The sequence below is a fragment of the Patiria miniata genome, unplaced genomic scaffold (genome assembly GCF_015706575.1).
Source record: "Patiria miniata isolate m_02_andy unplaced genomic scaffold, ASM1570657v1 HiC_scaffold_7, whole genome shotgun sequence".
In the NCBI taxonomy this organism is placed as follows: domain Eukaryota; kingdom Metazoa; phylum Echinodermata; class Asteroidea; order Valvatida; family Asterinidae; genus Patiria; species Patiria miniata.
Window position 1 is genome coordinate 47,173,319 of NW_024037074.1, and position 21,487 is coordinate 47,194,805.

General features: G+C 41.2%; 1 protein-coding gene across 2 annotated transcripts; it reads left to right on the forward strand.

Moving 5' to 3' along the window:
* Nucleotides 1-21: 21 nt before the first annotated feature.
* Nucleotides 22-21,370, forward strand: LOC119744595 (tubulin polyglutamylase TTLL4-like). 2 transcript variants are annotated; one of them, XM_038220601.1, is made up of 18 exons: nt 22-202; nt 2,083-3,048; nt 6,508-6,599; nt 8,488-8,736; nt 9,774-9,884; nt 10,533-10,609; nt 11,322-11,516; nt 12,040-12,251; nt 12,564-12,686; nt 13,179-13,277; nt 13,923-14,057; nt 14,434-14,571; nt 14,829-14,934; nt 15,250-15,460; nt 16,124-16,194; nt 16,712-16,753; nt 17,814-17,911; nt 18,584-21,370. In XM_038220601.1, exons 2-18 carry the CDS (start codon nt 2,324-2,326, stop codon nt 18,756-18,758), a joined length of 2,859 nt encoding a protein of 952 aa, XP_038076529.1. In that variant the 5' UTR covers nt 22-202; nt 2,083-2,323; the 3' UTR covers nt 18,759-21,370. The 2 variants fall into 2 exon arrangements, with proteins under 2 accessions (XP_038076529.1, XP_038076530.1); XM_038220602.1 differs by lacking the exon at nt 16,712-16,753.
* Nucleotides 21,371-21,487: the final 117 nt, after the last annotated feature.

Genomic DNA, 21,487 nt, shown 5'->3' on the forward strand with positions numbered 1-21,487 from the left:
ACTAGCGCCCTCTTGGGGCAGGTCTGGTCACGTGACCTAGTGTTGCTAAGAAAAAATATTAATTCTGGAAGTTGGGGATTAGTTTCGTTGAGCTCAAATAACCGGTTTAAACTTCGGTTACGGCAAACAAAAATGGACTGACATTGAGGTGAATGTATTGGCTGTGAGACAAACCTCCACAGGCTTGCTAGACATGAATGAGGTTTGTTTTCTTGCAGGTTTTGCAAGGCTTGTTTACTTCTGAGCTTGCCGGCAAAAACGTACGTAGGCACCTATACGTATTTGGCTACGTACGTAGGCGGGCCTCCTAGCGGGTGGGTGGGTGGGTGGGGGGGGGGGGGGGCTATGTAGCTTAAACCAGTGTGACCATGGCATGGACGGTACATGGCATGGAGGGAGTGACCGGCACCTAATACTTGTTTACTCCTAGAACTGCAATTCGCGCAAAATTGTTGCTGCTTCTAGTCTACAACATGCACTAATCAATTCAAACATGTCAAAATAGCACAGACATTTCCCACAGAACCGCGGCACAGCTAAACTCTGTACTAAACTATACCTCTTGACATATGTAAGTATCGGCGGATTCTGTCGGTTTTTAGGCCAAAATGATGAAAAATATGCCCTTTCCACACTAAGCCAGCCTGACACTTAAAATGTGCACGCAGATATGATCGATCGATGATTTTCGCTTCAAGTGGCGCGCGCCACAGGGGTACGGTAGGCCTGCTTGCACTTGTACGCATGTGCATAGGCCTACTATCATTTTGCTTGTACCGTACCCCCCGCGGCGCGTGCCGAGCGAACCGAAAATCATCGATCCTTCCATTAACGACCGGAAAACCAAAAACAATGCAACAGGAAAAACAACCGCAAAGCCAAACATCGGAAAGCAACTAAAAAAAAACCCCGATTATCATTACGGCAGTCGACTGTCTAGTTCCCTGACCTGACAAATGCCTGACCATATTCAACGTCAGGATCTTTGGCTCTTGGAACCAGACTAGGCCCTATCAACCAAACGGTTCTCAGACTTAACGTTACATTAGGCCTAATTCCTTTTTAACAAAAAAATCTTCCAAAGCCATGAATCGCTAAGAAAAAAAATGTAATCTACTTCAATAAAAAATAGGATTTGCTATAAAAAAAACATAAAAGTAAAGTAACCTAAAAGAAAACCAACAGAAAAAATAAAGGAAACGAAGAAAATCTTTTTTTTCTTGCGGTTGTTTTTTTTTATTTGGTCTTTTTGGGTTTTTTGGGGGTTTTTTTTGGTTGTTTTTTTTTTTTTTTTGGGGGGGGGGTGTTTTTCGTCGTTTTCCAGTTGATTTTCGGTGATTTCCAATGTCTACCGGTAAATGCTAATGCCACATTGGCCCTATACCAAAAAATCATTGATATGAATTAAACTTTTGCCCCCCTCAAAAACAAAATAAGGCCTATGGCCCTGTCTAAAAACAAATAAAGTTCAACAAGCACATCAAATGTTTTCCTTATATCTGAAATTATGTCATCGCGAATAAAACAAAATTCTGTGCAAATTGGAAATTCTTGTGCATTTTTCATTTCAATTCTGGTGAATAAACCAACAACAAAGAGTTTTAAAATTAACTTGCTCTCTTTAACAGCAATGGTCCATTTTAAAGCATGGATTGAATAACATGTGAGCTCATTAGTACAGACTATAAATATATTTTTGAGGCACCGTGCATTTTTGTTTGAACCCTTACAGAACTCAACCCATCAAACCCCAACAGCATGTTTTGTTGGAATCTGTCAGGATGGGTGCAGTACGCCTAAACTGACAGTCTTTTACATTGGGTTGGCACACCTCCAGAATCAAAGTCAGAAGTATGTGTGTGCAGTTTCCCATAATTATGGTGTTGGAATTTGCCAGGATGGATATGGTTCCCAATAAATCATGCTAGGCAGTCAGGCGTGTATCATTGACCTTTGAGTGACTGTGACACTGACAATGTAATTAATCAGCGATCAGAAGAAAAAAAGTGCTTTGGGCATCGATACCTGTATTCAACCAAGGAAGTTAATCGAGTATTACCATCAATTTCCTATTCCCCTCAGGTTTTTGCAGCTATCACGCTTGAACGAGAATCCTCCGGCATTCCCTTGCCGCCCCATTACCCGGGATGCATCCCTCCTGAGCCGCTCAAATCGATTCAGCCGTGATGGAGCGTAGGTGACAAAAGGACGCTTAGATTTTTCGCATCGTTGGGCATTCACCAGCGTGGGCCTTAAAAGTACAGCGTGCCTTAGCGAGACGACTTCATTCCGTCTGCTGGATCTGTGGGTGACGGACTGCATCATGGCAACACCAAACCAGATCAAGGAAATTAAAGCAACTTTGCAGAGGGGTCTGGAGACTCTTGCCCTGTCGGGCAACATCAAGCCCCTGCCGTTGCGCCAGCAGACCAGCCGGCCACTTCTGCGAAGCAAACTTGGCGAGGGGCCTCGCGTGCCGGTCTGGGGCGACCTGGACAACAACAACATCTCGAACTACGGCGGGGTTGACCAGAACGGTTTCTGCCGGACTAGCGAAGAATTCAACAAGATACGCAACGACTTGAACAACGTCACCGTCCGCTCGCCGCAGCGGACGAAAACCACGGACGGGCTGGTGCGGGCCAAGAGCGAACTCGGCGCCCGGGGGTCCGGCGGTGCCGCTAGCGACTCGCTGCGATCCAAACCCCCGATCCCAACGAGCAGGACGCTGATCCGACCAATCAGCGGCAAGAAACCGCTGAACGAGCCTCGGAGCAAATTCGCATTGCAAGGGAGTCAGACTAAAAAACAACCCAAAACGAACTTCAAACCCAAGCCTCCCCCGGACAGTCCGGGAAAAGAACCCCCGTCCAGCCCGCAACGACAAACCAGCAGAGAGTCGTCAGGGTCAGAGGGCAGCGTAAGGAGGTCGTTGGGGTCAAAAATCAACCGGAGGTCACGGATTTCCTCGTCGGAAGACGCGGAGGAGTGGAGCGACATTGATGAAGTCGAAAACGAGGATGATGACGAATATGAACCGTCAGGAAGGTAAAATATTGAAACTTTTTCCTCAGTTGTACTTTTCTCAGAACTTCCGAAAAACTAGTAAGTTGATTTTGAAATTTGAGGAATCTTATACGATTTGATACTAATTGCACATTTTTTGTATTTTATGTATGCCTTTATGTCAAATGCAGCACTTGTCTGTTTATTGCTTGAAATAAATAAATTAATTAATTAATTAATAAAAAAAACACAAATTAACACCATTCCCACTAAATGATTTGAACCTGCATTTTCAATGCCTTCGACCACAAAAATGCAAATCGCTCTCCTTTTTACAATGAGGCCACAGTACTCCAGCAACGCATGCACTTCGGCCGTGGCGTGTTTGTCTTTCCCCTTATTTTCCTGTAGCCTCTTTCATCAAGTGGCTTTTATCCTTGTTATGAACGGTGTCATCAATCCAACAAAATTGGCCGACCATCTGTTTTTCCCACATAATCATCACCGAGATCTATTTTTAGGATTTTTTTTCAATTTTGCACTGAAGCCTCGTGAGCCGCGAATCTTCAATTTTTAATGCCTGATCTCTCTCGTTATGCACTGTCAGTTAGTCGGAATGAGCAGATCGCAAACCGTTATCCCGCCGGGAAAACGAATCGATTGGCAGTGACGTCTCTGTCCTGCTCGGAGCGTCGTCGGGAAAGTTAATGGAAAAACGACAAGATCACTTGTTGTTGCCTAGCGATGACACAATGCCAGCAGAGTGATTTTTTCTTTGCTGTCGTAGTATTTGTGCCTTTAACTCTCCTTTTGTTTGATTCAGTCACAGACAGTCAAAAATTCAATCCTGTTCCCCTGCCATGCCTTTTACACAGGCTAGTCAGCAACAGTCAGATCATATTTGTTGTAAGCACTCTGACAGTCAAATTCCATCAACAGACAAAAGCAGGTGACTGGTAGGCCCAGCCGGCTTATCAATCTCCTACAGTCAAAGCAGCTATATCAGGTTTCATAACAATCACAGCCAGTCAATCCTGTTTTATGAAGGCAGGGAGCACTCAACTGTTAAAAACAGTCACTTGATTTATTTTGACTGCTGGGCTGGCCTTGTTGAAATTGCCAGCCAGGTAAATAAAACAGTCGAGATTTGTAAAAAAAAAAAATTTTGCTCACAGAAGACATTTAAATCCCATTTTCATCTTCCTGCTTGGAGGCAGTGATAGTTGTTTACCATCGTAAAAAAGTGGGTTTTGGGGGACAAGCTGGTATAAAATAAATAAACAAGTGAGAAAGGGCAAAGATTTAAATAATAATAAAAGGATGGGAGCAGGATTCAAGACGAGCTGTGAAAATTTGATGTAGAAAGAAAGATTCTGGACATTTTTCCACCTAATTTAAATAGCTTGTATTGCACTGTGCAGAATTTTAGTAGAGTTCAAGTGAATCCATATAGGTTTTTGATGAATATTGATTGCAACCTTGTGGTTATTTGCAATCATTAATCATTAACTCTGAGCACAGACAATCATTTATTAATCATTAAAATTAATCGATGACATAAGCCTATAAATCGAATTGCGGTAGATATTACCATGTAACAGTGTATTACATGTTTTGTTTTAAGTTGTGTTTTGCAGGAACATTTTTAGCTGAAAATAAAATTAATGTTCCTCCAAAAAATCATTTACAGATTAAATGGTCAAAAGTCTCAAATTCTATGTTAAATTTAGTGATAGAAATTACCAGTGTTGTAGTCAGGTACTTCTCCACGAGTACGAGTACTTTTCTACGAGTATGAATACTTTTCCATAAGTGTGAGTACGAGTACCAGGCAAAAATTTTCCTATTAATATCCTACCCTACCCTCGCACAATATTTGAACAAAATTAGGTAACAACCTCTCCGCGAAATATGAACCTGTTTGCACGCTTAGTAATGACAGTACACTCAACCGCCGTTTGAAAGCTGTCACAGCAAAAATCCCCCGACAATCCCCAATCCAATTCAATTTTGAGCGTCCTCGAATCTCCCCCCACTCGACAGGCACTCCAACATTGATTAATAATTTGACACGTCGCCTACAGGGAATTTTTTCTTCTTCGGTTTTTTTTTTTTTTAATATTGCAACCCATGTAAATATTTGAAGTCAGCCAAGCGGAATGCGATACATGAAACGGCAGTTGACAGAGTCAACACTCCATGGACAGCTGGAATTCAACTCCCCAACCCTATTCAAACAATGTTTTAATTGAATCGGCTTATTAAACGGACCCGGGCCCTTTGATGTGCCTACATTGTACATGTACCTGGGCAATATTTTTTTGCTGTGCAATATTTACTGATTGCAAAAAGTGAATATTGATTTTTTTTTTGTAGGGACCAACTATTTGTGCAAAATTGTTCTGATGTTGCAGTACTTTTTTACTTATTGAAATTCCAGGCGTAAAGCCTTATGAACATTGAAAATAACTTTGTGTGATAGTTTAATAGTGGCGTTATTGCATTTTTTTCATGGGTCATTTCATAAACGTGGGGTCCAGAAGTGTGACTTTTATTATGTCCCTGTTTATACACCTGACCTGTGGAATTTTAGCCATGCAAGTATAATTACATGTAAAACTGCCTTCAAACTATTTTTATTTATCATGTTTATTTGGCATGTACTTGGCTTTACATAATCACCCTTGGGAGAAAGAAGGCATTAAAGAGTGTACAACAGGGACATGAACAAAAAATGGACGTAAAAAAGAAACAATAAAAACTGTCACGAGCCAATGTGGCCCATCAGGCCAGCGTTTATCTCTGGTTTCAATAGCATGAAATGACTGAGACCTCCCTGGATGGGATGCTAGTCCATCGCAAGTTGCTCCCCGGCTAATGCCGGTACCCATTTATACTCCTAGGTGGAGAGAGGCAAGTGGGGGTGAAGTGGCTTGCCCAAGGACACAACATAAGGCCAGCAGCTGGATTTGAACCCCTGACCCTCAGATCATGAGTCACGAACCCTAACCATTAGGCCACACTCCCCATATAATTACATGATCAGAGGTTACAAGGGCAATCTTAAAAAGTGAAGTTGATTACGATTTTGAAAGCAAAGAAAGGACATGTACACATATAAGTGTTCAACAAAATATGCCAACTTGTTTACCAAAAGTATTTCAACTTCGGCCAAAAATCTCATTAACTGGTGATTACACATAGGGTGATAATGTGATTATACGAACATGTTTGCCATAAACTTATTGTGGCAATTTGTCAATATTTCAGTAAAGTACATTGCTCAAGGACACAAGAACTGCAACCACTGGTTTGGCTTGAACCCACAAATCAACAGTCCCCAACAAGATCTTAAGCTTGTCGCACCCCAAGCTGTTGCGCTCTGTTCATAAACTTGAATTAATTATTCCTTGTTGGCATCGTGATGGAAACAGGGGCTTTCTCGATTTCTCTCCGAGACTTTGACTGCATCCTTGTTTCTCTACTTATTCCTCCACGCAGTGAGAGGATGCCTGGAGACGGAGCATCTTTTGACGACTTTGATGAGGACGATGGAATGGACGGGATTGATGGAGACGACCTTGATGAAGATGGTGAGCTCTCCCTCTTCCAAAAAAGGAATTACGCTTGACTCTCGTTAATATAAACACAGCCGGACCTCAGGCTAGCCAAAATGTTTGTTATATCAGAATTTTGTATTAAGAGGAACGTCGGTCCCATTCATTGTGCACATGTACATGTATGTAAAGCACAGTTGGAACTAACGCTTTATGATAGTTATGACCAGAATTTGTATTAACAGTGTTTGTTGAGTTGACTGTAAAAGAACAAGAACAAATAAGTTTTAAAAAAAGATAAATTTATAACAAAATATTAATTAACTATTATAGTTTTTACCCCTCAGCCGAGAGGCTCGAGGGGTATTGTCATCGCCTAGGGCGTCCGTCCGTCCGGATGTATGTGTGTCTGTCCGTCCGTCCGTCCGTCCGGGCAGCTTAGTTTCCGGATGATAACTTGAGTTAGAAATGTTGTTTGGGGTTGTAACTTCGGTAGGGGGTTGCCCTTGGGAGTAGGCAAGTTGGGATTGGTTTTGAGGTCAAAAGGTCAAAGGTCAAGGTCACCGTGGTGAGTTAAATGTAAATGGTTTCCGGATGATAACTTCAGTTAGAAATGAGATTTTGGTGTCTAACTTTGGTAGAGGGTTGCCCTTGGGAGTAGGCAAGTTGGGATTGGTTTTGGGGTCAAAAGGTCAAAGGTCAAGGTCAGCATGGTGAGATAAAGGTAAATGGTTTCCAGATGATAACTTGAGTTAGAAATGAGATTTTGGTGTCTAACTTTGATAGGGGGTTGCCCTTGGGAGTAGGCAAGTTGGGATTGGTTTTAGGGTCAAAAGGTCAAAGTTCAAGGTCACCGTGGTGAGTTAAATGTAAATGGTTTCCGGATGATAACTTGAGTTAGAAATGCGATTTTGGTGTCTAACTTTGGTAGAGGGTTGCCCTTGGGAGTAGGCAAGTTGGGATTGGTTTTGGGGTCAAAAGGTCAAAGGTCAAGGTCACCATTGTGAGTTAAAGGTAAATGGTTTCCGGATGATAACTTGAGTTAGAAATGCGATTTTGGTGTCTAACTTTGGTAGAGGGTTGCCCTTGGGAGTAGGCAAGTTGGGATTGGTTTTGGGGTCAAAAGGTCAAAGGTCAAGGTCACCATTGTGAGTTAAAGGTAAATGGTTTCCGGATGATAACTTGAGTTAGAAATGCGATTTTGGTGTCTAACTTTGGTAGAGGGTTGCCCTTGGGAGAAGGCAAGTTGGGATTGGTTTTGGGGTCAAAAGGTCAAAGGTCAAGGTCAGCATGGTGAGTTAAAGGTAAATGGTTTCCGGATGATAACTTGAGTTAGAAATGAGATTTTGGTGTCTGACTGAGGTAGGGGTTTGCCCTTGGGTACAGGCAAGTTGGGATTGGTTTTGGGGTCAAAAGGTCAAAGGTCAAGGTCACCGTGGTGAGTTCAATGTAAATGGTTCCGAATGATACCTTGAGTTAGAAATGAAATGTTGGTGTCTAACTTCGGTAGGGGGTTTCCCATTGGTACAGGCATGTTGGGACTGGTTCTGGGGTCAAAGGCCAAAGGTCAAGGTCACCACGTTGAGTTAAAGGTTAATGGTTTCCGGATGATAACTTGACTCTGGCTGAGGGGTTTCAACAGCAACGCTGTTATTTTTTGACTTGGGATAAAGTTGGTTAGGATTTGAAAATGTGAAATCTTTTGGGTGAAACTTTAGAAAATGAACAAATTTCGCTGGGCACGTTCACATGCTAAGCAAAGAAACGTGGGAACCAGCCACAAGCATGTATTGCAGGGCATTTTAGCTGGTAAGGTAGTGTTACTAAGCAATACTCCTTTGTGCTAAGCATGAAGCAGGGTTTTTGTGTTTAACAGCTCAACGAAACTGTCTTGAACTTTAACTCTTTGTTTTTTTTTCCACAGACGAGTCGGACGGTTACTCCATCGCCAGTAACGATTCCCGCTACCAGCTGACCAACCTACCCTTACCGGCTGCCAGCGGCAAGTCCCCCAAGCCCCAGGACGGCGAAAGGGTCAGCCTGTCCAGCCGGGCGGGTTCCCGCATGTTCCAATACCTGACCACGGGCGCAGACGATGCCTTGCCCGCGCTGAGCCCAAGTCTGTTCAGCCACATCCCGCCCACCATCAACTTTGTTGGTGTGGAAGAGAAAGGTAGGCAAAGCTTGTTTCAACAAAGTAAAATTGCATTAAAAAAAATCATGTTTTAGAAAAATCTGTCTCAGGCACGAATCTGTACTGAAAATTTTGGAAGTGCCTAAAAAAACATGTTTTTTTTTAAGATGCCAAATTTCGAAGACCTGTTTTTTGATAAATCATCTGTTTTCTTGACATTTTGAAATGTGGTTGAAAGTTTCACTATTTGTAACCAATTCTCAAGATTTTGATCATAATTTAGAGATTGAATGTAGTCAAATGGAAAGATAGATGTGGTCATTTGTTTCCAATGTTATTTAATTTTTATGTTACAATCTTGCGAGAGTAAGGTCTTCCTAATTAAAACAGTAACAGAATTATATACTTTTTAAATAGTTTCTTCCCTTGAAACTTTCTTGTCAAAGTGAAAATGATTGAGGGGCTTCACTGTTTAGGCACAACCAATTGTGAATCAAATAATTAAAAGATATAATCCATCATTTGTAATTTGTGCATTTTGTTCGTTTGAAGCAACAAAAGTGCTCAAAATCTAAAGAAGGGTACTAAACAACTAACCTGATGAAGTTTCAGCTAAGCTTCAGCTGTATATTCCGAGAAAAACAGCATTCTAGGATCTCAATTTCAAATCAAATCAATTTCTGAATCATGTTTTGAATTGAAGCCTGAATTATAGCAACCACGCGTGCGTGTGCATCGTACCAATGCTTGCGCGTGCTTCGCCGAATAACAAAACTAACTACTAATTTAAATTTCCTACGGTGCGTCTTAAGACGCACCGTTGGAAAAACCTTCTTTCTTTGATTTCTTCAAAATGACAGCTTGCCAGAAAGAATAATTTCACAGGGAGTTTAGTCCCCTTACTATCTTTCAACCAAGTATGCTTTTCAACAATAATTACGCCAGTTACTTTTCGGCTAGCTGCAAATGATGGACTATAGCTTTAAATTGGTGCTTCCTGACAGAAGTCACTGCTAGAAGATGTAGTTGGAGACTTCTTGATCTAATCTCGAGCTGATTTTCTACCCCCTTTCCAGCTGTCCAGTTTCCCTGGGAGATCCGTAAGCTCCTCAAGTGGCGCATGAGCCCGATCACCCCTAACGTCATCAAGAACTGCATCGCCCGGTCTGGGTTCCGTGCAACAAGAAGTAAGTACTCCGCAAGACTGACCATGTTTTCAATCCACTGGCACCTAGTCCAACATTCATTGTTGTAATGGGATAATCCTGTTACGATAAGCACTGTTTGGTTTGATGCACACCACCAAAACGCTGTAAATTTCTGCGCGCGAGCTCAATAATATTTTGTGATCCCACAGGTAACTTTGAATAAGAGGTCCTTGCGGCCTATAATTGGGATTGATTGTAGAAATGTTTCTGGAAATCAAGCATTTGCGACTAGTGGCTTCAAACTCGGAAGATTTTGTTCGGAAAAAAAACAAAAACTTGTGGGTCTATTTCGCATAGAGCTGGGGGTTACATTTGGACCTGGGCCCAGGGATTGGCAACCGTTTTAGAGGCGGTTTTGGTAGAGGGCAATATAAAAAGAAATTGACGTGGCTACCGCTGGTCAAATTGAACGGAAAATTGGCGTAGAGGTCTTATCTTTAATTTCGAGTGAAACAAAATTGCCATTTTGCTCCTGAGCGCCACAAGGTGGCGCTCTTTGTGTCCGATTTTGCGTTGTTTCCTATGAGCACGTAGGCTGGCCCTCTGGGACCAGCACAAAATGCTTGCTAAGATATTTAAAAAGACTGGGAATTTCTGAAAGCAAACTCTTATTTTTTTCCCCCACAGAGGCAAATGAGTGGCTTGGTTACTGGGGCAAGCACATGAAAGCCAACGCCTTCAAGGTAGTTCGGGAGTACCAAAAGGTAAGAGTTTCTAAGACTTATAAGGTTAGCAGTACACTCTGTTGAGCTTGAAGACATTCTATAACAGTATTACTTTAAAGGTAGAGAACATCATTTAGTCATTTGTGCATGTTTTTCGTTTGAAGCAACAAAAGTGCTCGAAATCTAATGAAGGGTACTTAACAACTATACCTGGTGAAGTTTGAGTGCAGTGAATGCTGTACATTCCAAGAAAACAATATTCTAAGATCTTGATTTCTCTTGCCAAGTCATGTTTTGAATCGCGCCCAAAATCAGCATCCAGGACATGTTCTCATTCAGCCGATTGCAAGCTACCTGATGTCATTCACTGAACCAACGAATTATAGCAACCGCGCGTGCCTGTACGTCGTGTCAACGTTTGCGTGCACCCATTCACGGCTTTGCCGAATTACAAACCAACTACCAACGGAAACTTCCAAGAATGTGTCACTTGACACACCTTTGGAAATGGCCTTTTTTGATTGTTTTCTTCAAAATGACAGCACCCCAGACAGAATAATTTCACAGGGAGTTTAGTGCCGTTACTATCTTTAAGCCAAATATGCTTTTCAACAATAATTTTGTCAGTTACTTTTGGGATAGCTTCAAATGATGTACTCTACCTTTAACCCTAACCCTGCCAGATGCAACACACAGAAACAGGGTAAACGTCTATGTTGCATTGAGCAAAATTTCCGTTCTCCTTTTTCAGGTGAACCACCTGCCAGGCTCGTTCCAGATCGGCCGCAAAGACCGTCTCTGGCGCAACCTCTACAAGATGCAGGTGCATTTTGGCAAGCGGGACTACGGCTTCTTCCCTCAGACCTTCTGCCTGCCCTATGACCTCAAGCTGCTGAAACGAGCCTGGGAGGACGGTGGGACCAAACAGAAGTGGATCCTGAAACCTGTGAGTTGAACCGAAATAGTGCTGTATTACATTGTATTACATTGTGTATAACATTGTATTACATTGTATTACATTGTGTATTACATTGTATTACATTGTATTACATTGTGTATTACATTGTATTACATTGTGTTTATTGCCTGTAAAACTGTACTGTGTAATTAGGCAGGGTGATTGTGGGTTGTTCAGGGACTAATGGGTCGAGTTCTCCTAACAAAAACCTCAAAATGTAGGAGTAAGCAAATTTCTGCGCTTAACAAAAATACACCCAAGAACCAGTCACACAGGTAATTAATATTCCATACCATTTTGGCCGGTAAGCCAATTTTGCTAAGCCAATATTTTCTGCGATTAGCACATCTCTGCTTCCAGCAGCTCCTTGAGATTTACCTCGGGTCTCCTGCTGGCACTACATATCAGAGCACTAAATTAAAAAGTCAAAAGTAAGCAAGACGTATTTTTAAAAATAATAAAAGATAGTAAATTCCCGTTTGATTTGTGTGCGATTTTTCTATATTTATAGCCGGCTTCAGCTAGGGGTATCGGCATCCGCGTGGTCCACAAGTGGAACCAAATCCCCAGACGCAAACCAGTCATCGTCCAGCGATACCTCGCCAAACCTTTCCTGATCAACGACAGCAAGTTTGATCTACGCATCTACGTCTACGTCAAGTCCTACGACCCGCTCAAGATTTACGTCTTCCAGGATGGGCTTGCCAGATTCGCCACAATGAAGTGAGTGCTTTATTAACCAGGGGTAGAACAGTTTTTAGAGCATTAGTAAACCTGTCTTTCCCCCCCGCCCACCTTCCCCACCTTCTAAAACCCTGGATCATTTCAGTTGATGAGTTCCAAAGAAATGTTGAATGTTTTGAATTTATAACTGAATGTTCAATTGCATTTTTGTTTTCTTTTTAAGAAATTTCTTTGAAAGTTCAAGAATGGAATTTTTGTGATTTTACCTCATTTTAGGAGGTACTGAAATTCTAAAGTTGAATTGATGAACGAATGTTTCAGGATGTCTTGTTTTTTTTTCGGTCTGGCTAGATATTCAGCGTCCATGAAGAACCTCTCCAACAAGTTCATGCATCTGACCAACTACAGCATCAACAAGAAGAATGCCGACTTCACTCCCAACAACGACTACACGGCCTGCGAAGGACACAAATGGTAATAGGCAATTCCACGGTTACTCACGTTACATTTTCGTAATGTGAGTAACCGATTTTGTGCGTCTTGTTTATCATACATAACACATTTTTCTGGATGTCGTCTTAGGTGCTTAGGTAGGTCTAGGTCTACTCTATCTACCATGGGGATAACGGTTATTAAACCTTTTCAGTAAGGTAATTACAGCCCAAGGAAGCTCAAAAGTACATCAAAACTGTAACGTGAGTAGCCGTGGAATTGCCCTAATGCAAGTTTGAAGAAGAAAAACATGTACCCCTCCAAGAGAAAATTGCAAAGAAATATACCAGCCTGCATTCTGTAGTCCACCCATGAGACCTAGGTAAGTGCACGTATCGGCAATCAGTTACAAGTATGCCACTGTTAGATTTGTCTTGTACGATTTCTCTGTAAATGCGTACAGAACTAGAGTAATTTCAGAGCTAAGAGATGGTTCAGATTTCGTAATTGCTTCGTGTTGTCTTTTTTTTACAGGGGCCTGAAGGCACTATGGGGCTACCTGAAACCAATGGGCATAGACACCGTCAGCGTGTGGGAGACCATCAAGGACGTTGTGGTCAAGACCATCATTAGGTATGTCTTCTATGCTTAGCTGGGAAGCTGTGTATATTCTCTGTAAAAGTTCCTCCTCAAGAGTGGGCAAGTTTCACCTCGCTATCATTGGCAGGCACTTTGTTTTTAGAAAGAAACTTATGAAGCTCAGACTTTTATAATTGCATCCATGAGAATCTAGGATGAGCCTTCTGGGATCATCACAAAATGGTTTTTATGCCCCCAAAAATGTAATAATTATAATAAAAAAACTTGAGTCCCAAAAATATCAGTTATGTCCCAAAAGTTATTGAACCTCAGGTTTCTTTTGGCATCGGAGCTGGAGAGTCACATATACTTTTGTAAAAGAAGGCTTTGTCACTTTTTTGAGGGCAAATTCCTGGCTGGATTTGACTGCATACTGCGCATCCCACCTCTGCCACTAACATCCCACTTCTGCCACCACTAATAAAACCAGGGTATGTGAATGGTGTCATTGAGTATACGAATTAACGCTTTTGAATATGGCATGCAATAGTGTCAGCCATGGAGTCCAGCATTCTCACCCAGGCTTAGACCAGTAAGTGTGAACAGTGAGTAGTGATTGAACAGGAAAAAAACATGGCTGTTTGGTTTTGTGGTAATCTTCATTTGATTGGATACCTGTTTGTTTTTTGTGTATCGCAGCGTGGACTCCACCGTCAACAGTATGGTCAAGCTGAACGTCAAGAGTCGTTACTGCGTCCATGAACTGTTTGGCTTTGACGTCATGCTGGATGAGAACCTGAAACCGTGGATTCTAGAAGTCAACATCTCCCCAAGGTAATTCATGACAAAATTGTTTCGCAAATTGCCGAACGTTTTATTTGGTTTGGAAATAAACTACAAACTTTCATTTACATTTTTATTTTTACATAAATTGTAGTCAAGAAGAATGATAACAGCATAACATCTAACAAATTTGTTTGCTTTCTGAGATTAGTAAAAGTAATTGTCAGGTATATTTAACGTTCACAGTTAATTGTCATATAAGACACAGAGTCTTTTGAACATGTAAGTTTAAAATGTTCCATTATTTTCTCCATTTAAAAAAATTCCTAAATACTGTAGACAAGTTTGTGTATGCTAAATAAGAATGCTTGGCATAAAAAACATTAACATTCCATTATTTTTTGTATACCTTAACTTTTGCATTCAGTCTCCATTCCAATTCTCCCTTGGACGTCAGCATCAAGGGGGAGATGATCAAGGATCTTCTCAACATCTCCAGCTTCCACGTCCCAGACAAGAGAGACATCTACTCCATCCTGACGCCCACCAGCAACTCGGCTTCCAAGTATGTTGGTCAATATTCTGTCTCCAAATTTCTGCTCTTAAGGACCATTTCACGTGTTTGACGTGTTGGAGATTTTCGGCTGAGATGGAAAATTGGACGTGAATTCACATACATGTTCTCACTGATATCCTGATAAAGTTGCTATATCTGACAAGAGTTTAAATTGGTTGGGATTGAACAAAGAGTACTGCAATGGTGCTATAAACTTGTCCATTGTCTTAATTTTTTTGAATAAACTCAAAATTTTCCTCATTCAGGATCCGTGGTAGCGACATTTTTATGGATAAGAGGCTGTATCAGACTCCGCTGTCTAACGATGAGAGGGCCAAGCATGTCTTCTACACACAGAAACACATCGACGAGGTAAAAAAAGTCTTCCTTTTCATGGTAACTTTGCAGCAACTCTCTACTCGTTTGAACTGCAGTCAGTGGAGACATTCGAGAATGCCTAAGTCAAAATTTAGACTTTAAACCGACAGGATTGACAAGACAGTGCACCCCCAAGCAATAATGGTCAGCTTAATAGTCAACTTCATCATACTTTGCATTTTGTCAATTTTGGTATCTAACACCCCTGTCGCATTCATAAAAACAATGACAAGTGCATATTAATCCCTAACTCATGATTTTAGACTGAGTATGATTTTGATGTGAACTTTGACATGCTTCTTTGTCCAGCAATGTCGCATGTCCATCCTGGACACCTTGACCCCCGATGATCTACGCATACTGACCGAGGCGGAGGACGAGTACAGCCGCTGTGGGGGCTTTGAGCGCATCTTCCCCTCCCCAACGTCCCACAAGTACGCGAGGTTCTTTGAGAACCCGCGATACTACAACATCCTACTGGACGAATGGGTGCGCAAGTACCACCGGCAACACGCCAAAGGTAACGCAAGTTTAGACTCGTTGAACTCTGTGTTTGAACGGTAAGGCCAAAAAAAAAAAAAGTCGGTCTCTGGTCAGCACGCGTGTCGATTTTAATCATGCGCGTCGATCTTTTTTTTTCCCAAATGTTCCGCGGTAGCTTCAACAGCGCCCTCTATTTCCACACCTCCTCAATTTTTTTTATTAAAGAGCACCAAGGAATGGGAAAATTGCACCAAGGCAAATGATCGAAAGCACCAAGGCAAATTATGGAGGACACCAATGTACATGAGGACACAAAAAAAGCAAAATAGTACCCACCTTGTCTGTACAATCCAAGCTTGAAGAAAAAAAAAAAAGCCCCCCCCCCAAAAAAAGCCGCGTGGCCGCGTCGATTACGGAACTTTGGTCTGACCAGAGACCGAATATTTTTTTTTTTGGCCTAATGGACTTTGTCACCGCTCATGAGAACTCCACTGGAAGGGACACGCCGCTTGCGTGCTTTGGTTTGCACCCGTATGGTGCGAGTTAGGCTTGACACATTTTATTTTGAATGAGTGCAACCATATTGTCTTCGATGAGTGTCAGACACCTACATGTAGAGCCTTATTGGTCCCCATCAAATCATTTTTTCAAATCTTTTAAGATAATGAATTGCAATGTGTGGTCTATTGTATCCGTCTAGGATTGTCATTATTGGAGGAGTACTGTCAAGAAGGCATACACTTGAGCACCGGAAAAGACAACTCGCATGTGGTAAGTGCAAAATCTAACAAACCATTCCATTATTTCCGGATACCGTATTAGCAGTGTTTAGACTTGCTTTCCAGCAGCAACCTTATCTGAAACTTTACACTTGTCAGAATGAGTGTTGCATTCAAATTTAGGCTGGTTCTTATGATGAAGCAAATCCTGCCATGATAATCTAGGCTGAACCTTCTGGGAGCACTACAAAACGGATTCTTTGCAAAAACAAAATGTAATAATAACAATAGATAAAACCGTGTCCCAAAAGTATCAATTATGTCCCAAACTTAATAGAACTAAGGTTTGTTATGGCCTCGGAGCTAGAGAACCACAGATGCTTTGGTGGAAGAAGCCATTCTACTTGTAATATGGACAGAATGGACTGCATATTGCGCATCCCACCTCTGCCACTAACATCCCACCTCTGCCACTAACATCCCACCTCTGCCACCACTAATATTACCAACCTATGTACATGTCGTCATTGAGTAAACAAATTAACGCTTTTGATTATGGCATGCAATAGCGTCAGCCATGGAGTCCAGCATTCACACCCAGGTTTAGCCCAGTAAGTATGAACAGAAATTTAAAAAAAGGCTGTTTGGTCTTGTGGTGATAACAATTGACCCCATGGGTTTGTCCAGGGTAAACACACCCCAAAAATGGTTTTACAACATTCAGAAGACAAATTTGAGCATGTTGCAGTATTGCTCAGTTTTTGTTTTTCACAGGCTGTTGGCAAGATTTTGGTTTGTTTAATGGTTTTGTAGGCAGCACACCGTGTGTCACTTTCCATCGTCATCATCATCATGATCATCAAACCATTTCATTTTTGTCACTGAGCCTGCATTTACTGTATTAATGAGCAGCAGTAATGAATTGTGCACCATCATAAACCATTCACGCATGTTTTCAGAGAGAGAGAGTTTCACGAGGAGCTGTGCATGGAATACAGTTTGTCAAAATTTGAAAAACAATTTCAATAAGCATACAAAACTCAGCCATATTTGCCCCTCAACATGGCTTCCCGTGGAAACTCTGTGTATTTTATATAGCATTGAGCATGGCACTGCACACACAATGATGTGAATGATTGCATTTGTGTTTCTGCTCCTTGCATTTGGCTGTATTGCGGGCAGCAATATTCCACCTTTGAGGTGCGTGAGTTAAGAATGTGAATAGCGCCCTCAATGAGTGTGTACAGATGGAATCAATTACAGTCTTTTGAGCACAGTTTGCAAATTATACATGAAACCAGACAAGACTTGTCCAACTCATCAAGGGCTTATCACTTCAGCCGCAACCACAGAAGAGAGAAATCTAGCAAAACTGGTTACCAACCAAAATGCCATATGACGAGCATTGCACACTGACTGGTACTCAGCTGATGTGTGCCATGCACGATAATTTGGGGAGCAGTAGTTTCTATGTAAGAGCGCCTAGAAATGTTCTCCCAATTTGCAAACGGTTTTGTTGTGCTGTTGAAACCCCCTTTTTAGTCAGTTGAGGTTGAAAGTTGTCTTCATGGTTTAAACCTTTTTGTTGAAATTTGCTGTTCAGGCAGTGCACATCCTAAATATTCTGCTATAAATTTATCAGAAATTGGTTGTCATGGTTTCCTTTCCCAGTGGACACCGATCTCCAGCATCATCCAGTCACATGACCCACGGACGTCCAGCGCCCCAGTCACCAGCGCGCCTTCACCAACAACGGGCCTCAAGAAGAGGTGAGTAAACAATCAAGATTGTATCTCGGAAGCTTGGTATTAGCTAGTAGATATTTGAAGGTTATCGGTTTATGTTTATCATTCAACATCTACCTGGGATCAAAATCATTGAGGGAGATGACGAGTCCTGTTACAATTTTGTTTTAACTCAGAATTTTTAAATTAAAAAAAACTCATACTTTTGCATTGTTAGTTTGATTGTGACAGTATTTGAAACAAGTCGCATGCATTACTTGGCTGAGCCCAGTCTAATGTGGCTTTCAGGAACCCGGGATTCCTGGGTTCGCATTCATGAGCACCCTACTGAGATTGCTTCTCAATCAGTAAAAGACCATAAATATGTTGGCATATTTTGTAACTAACACTGCGGGAGTGCAGTGGCTTGTCCTTGATAAACAGTCAGGCTATCCCCGATGTATGTGTGTTGTTGTCCAGAGCCACCTGCCTCCCATCAGAATTTGAGTGACGAACCAGTTACGTGCTGGAGCGCTGCTGGTATCTGAGAAGACCACATTAGACTGGGCTCGGTCCAGTTGTTACTTGTAACCAGACTTGTGTAATAATATGTGACCTACCTGCTACCAGACTAGTGGTGGACTTGTGAATGACTTGACACTGCTTGTAGATCTATTTGATGATTTCAATTTTCCTAATTGTTCTCTTTCTTTCCAGTTCCTCCACCAACAACCTGCCCAAGATCCGTCGCCGAGGCCTGGCGAAACCCCGCGCCCTGTCCTCCACAGGCTCCGCTGCCTCCCTCACCAAATCCCCCGCCCAGCCCCACCCGCCCCGGGGCCTGTACGCGCCCCAGCGTCGGGTGGTGACCGGCGCCACCACCCCTAGCTGATGGGGTCCCCGCCTACCCCCGCTACAAGTCACGACAATGTTCCACGACCGGCACTTGATCCACGTCCCCTCCCTGCGGCTGAGCTACCGGCACATGCTGATGAAATCCAAAGAGGTCCAGGGGAGGAGGAGGGCGCCAAACAAGCGAGCGCCCCACAAAGGGGGCGGGGACACACAGAGGGAGGGAATCAACCATTAACACAGGAGAATGTAGGCCTTGACAAGCGTTTATCGGGTTCCGAACATTATGACCACTAGGTGCTCTATACTTTTGAATTTGCCTCATTAGACACATGAACTGCCTGTTGCTACTCAAGCGGCAACTTGTCGAACTGATGGCAAATTTAAACCATCCGGTTCGATAAGCAAATGTCTCTGAACAATATTGTGCCTTAGAACAAGCAGAACAATGCCACCACGTCATGAATCTGTGCTTTTGAAACAAATTACTTAATTGGTGTGTCTGTCTGTATTTATGTGCCTTGATCTTTTATGCAGGTGTCTTAATAACTTGGTGCTCTAAATTAAAAAAATTAATAATATATCAAGTCTATTGATAAAAACAGAATATGCGGTAAACATCAGAAACTCAATGACAAATTCTGTGAAAACAACATGGGAAGCTATTCAACAGTGGTATTCACAAAATGCCGTGATGGTCACCGTGCCTTGTGTGTCTGGAGGTAGGCGAGCCAATAGAAATACGTGTGCAGTGAATGAACAGCCTTAGTACCAAAAGCTACAATTTGAAGTGTTTCTTTCGGAAAGAATGTTGCAACCTGACGCCACTTTTTTTCTTCATATATCATCTCAATGAAGGTCAGTCATTGCAAAAATGTTGAAAAAAGACATGAATCTGGGACTGAGAAACATTTCCAGTTTTGTTAGGAAATACTTCGGAAATGTTCTTGACTCTCCATAGACTTTGTACACAACCGCTGAAGTGGCGTCTGGATACTACATTCTTTTCTGTCCAGAAGCCATATCACATGCTTTGATTTTGCTTGCATCATTTCTAGTCATTCCAGCTCTTAGGTTCAAAGATGTGTTTTGCATGTGCCTCATTCCGAATATGAACAATCATTTTTCTGCACCGATCTGCAAAATTGTGGATACAATAATCAGAAAGATTGATCTGAGAGCAACATTTGCCAAAGTCTTTTCGTCTTATCCTGTGTCTCACTTTATACCTCAATTAATCAACATTCAACAAAAGTCTTCCATTTTGTACATGTAGTTGATGCCAGTGACTTTCATTGTATTCTTCAGTGTGACTTTCTTCATGATCTGCGTGGTGCCTTTTATAGCATTGTTTCCTTTTTTTGTCTTTGAAATTTCTATGCAAAATTTTGGTGTGTGTGATGCAGGGGACGTAATATCTTAAAATGTCGCTATTTTTTCAGTCACTAATATTGTTATGTACTGATGCTGATATTGCTATCGTAATTATTTATTACTATGTCATTTTCGGAATGCTTGGTTATTTTTTTAATTTATTTCCATAATAAAATAGCAGAGGATGAACAAAGTCTAGTTATTTAAAACCAAATTAAGTTTGCAACATATTGGGATAAACCATCAATTCTACTGTGAGGAGGGTGCCATATTTTGGTTTCTTTTTTAATGAATCCATTTTTGCACTCTTCATTTTTCAATTCTCAACGTTTGTCTTAAATTTTAGTTTGTTTTCAGTTCATCTCTCAAAGTAATTATGAAATCACCCTCACTCTCATAATTAGAATTTTGATAGAGTGCCTTTAATGTTCAAATGGTCTTTTATATTTTGTATGGATTGCTTCAACAATACTCCTTTGTTTAGGTGATGTGTGTGTGTGGCTATTGTGTGTTTTCCTATAAGTTGAACAGACATTGTGTTTTGTTAGCCTTGCCGTTGATATAGAGATAATTTTTTTTTTTTGAAATAAACTTTTGTAAGTCATTTGGAACAAGTTCATATACTTGTAATTAGCTAGGTTACATTCCATTTGAATTAAAATTGTGATTAAAACGATAATTTTATATTTTTATAAAGTGAAGTTTGACACAACTTTGGGAGATTTAAAGCTATGCATCAGATACAAAACAAAATAATCAAACAAAAATAAGTATTTATTTCTGTATAAGTTCTCATGAATCAATTTCAACGTGATAAACTATTAATTTATTATTTTTCAGGGTCAAAAAGAAATTAGATGGATAATTTTATAGTCTACCTTCAATAAGTTTCTATCTTCTGTGTTGTTTTTTTCTTCTAAAAGTGACGTGAGCAATAACAAATGCATTTGTTCTTAGCCAATAGGAATAAAGTTATGCCTTGAAATTGGAAATTTTAAAGTGAAGTGGGGTAGGCGGCCTCAAAAAATATTGTATATTTTGCATAATAATTTGTAAATAATTGTTTGTATATTATTATATTGTATGATAATGTTTTGGACAAGGGTTTGTGGCGAATGAAAATTTACAAAGAAAAAGTTCTTTTTTTTTTGGAATGCGTGTGTGAAATTTGTTGTGGGTGCTTTTATATTTGGCTATAAACCTCTTCCAGTTTACTTGCACAAACTCTTGATTCTCACTGCAAAGTGGAAAATAAAATAACTGTCATTTTCACAAAAATGTTTGTCACAAATTCGATTCATTTCGTACGATAGTAATATTCTTTTGGATGAGGTTTTTTTTTTTTGAGCGGCCTAACTTTTGGAAATGTAGAGAGCAAATAGCGCCCTCTCTAGT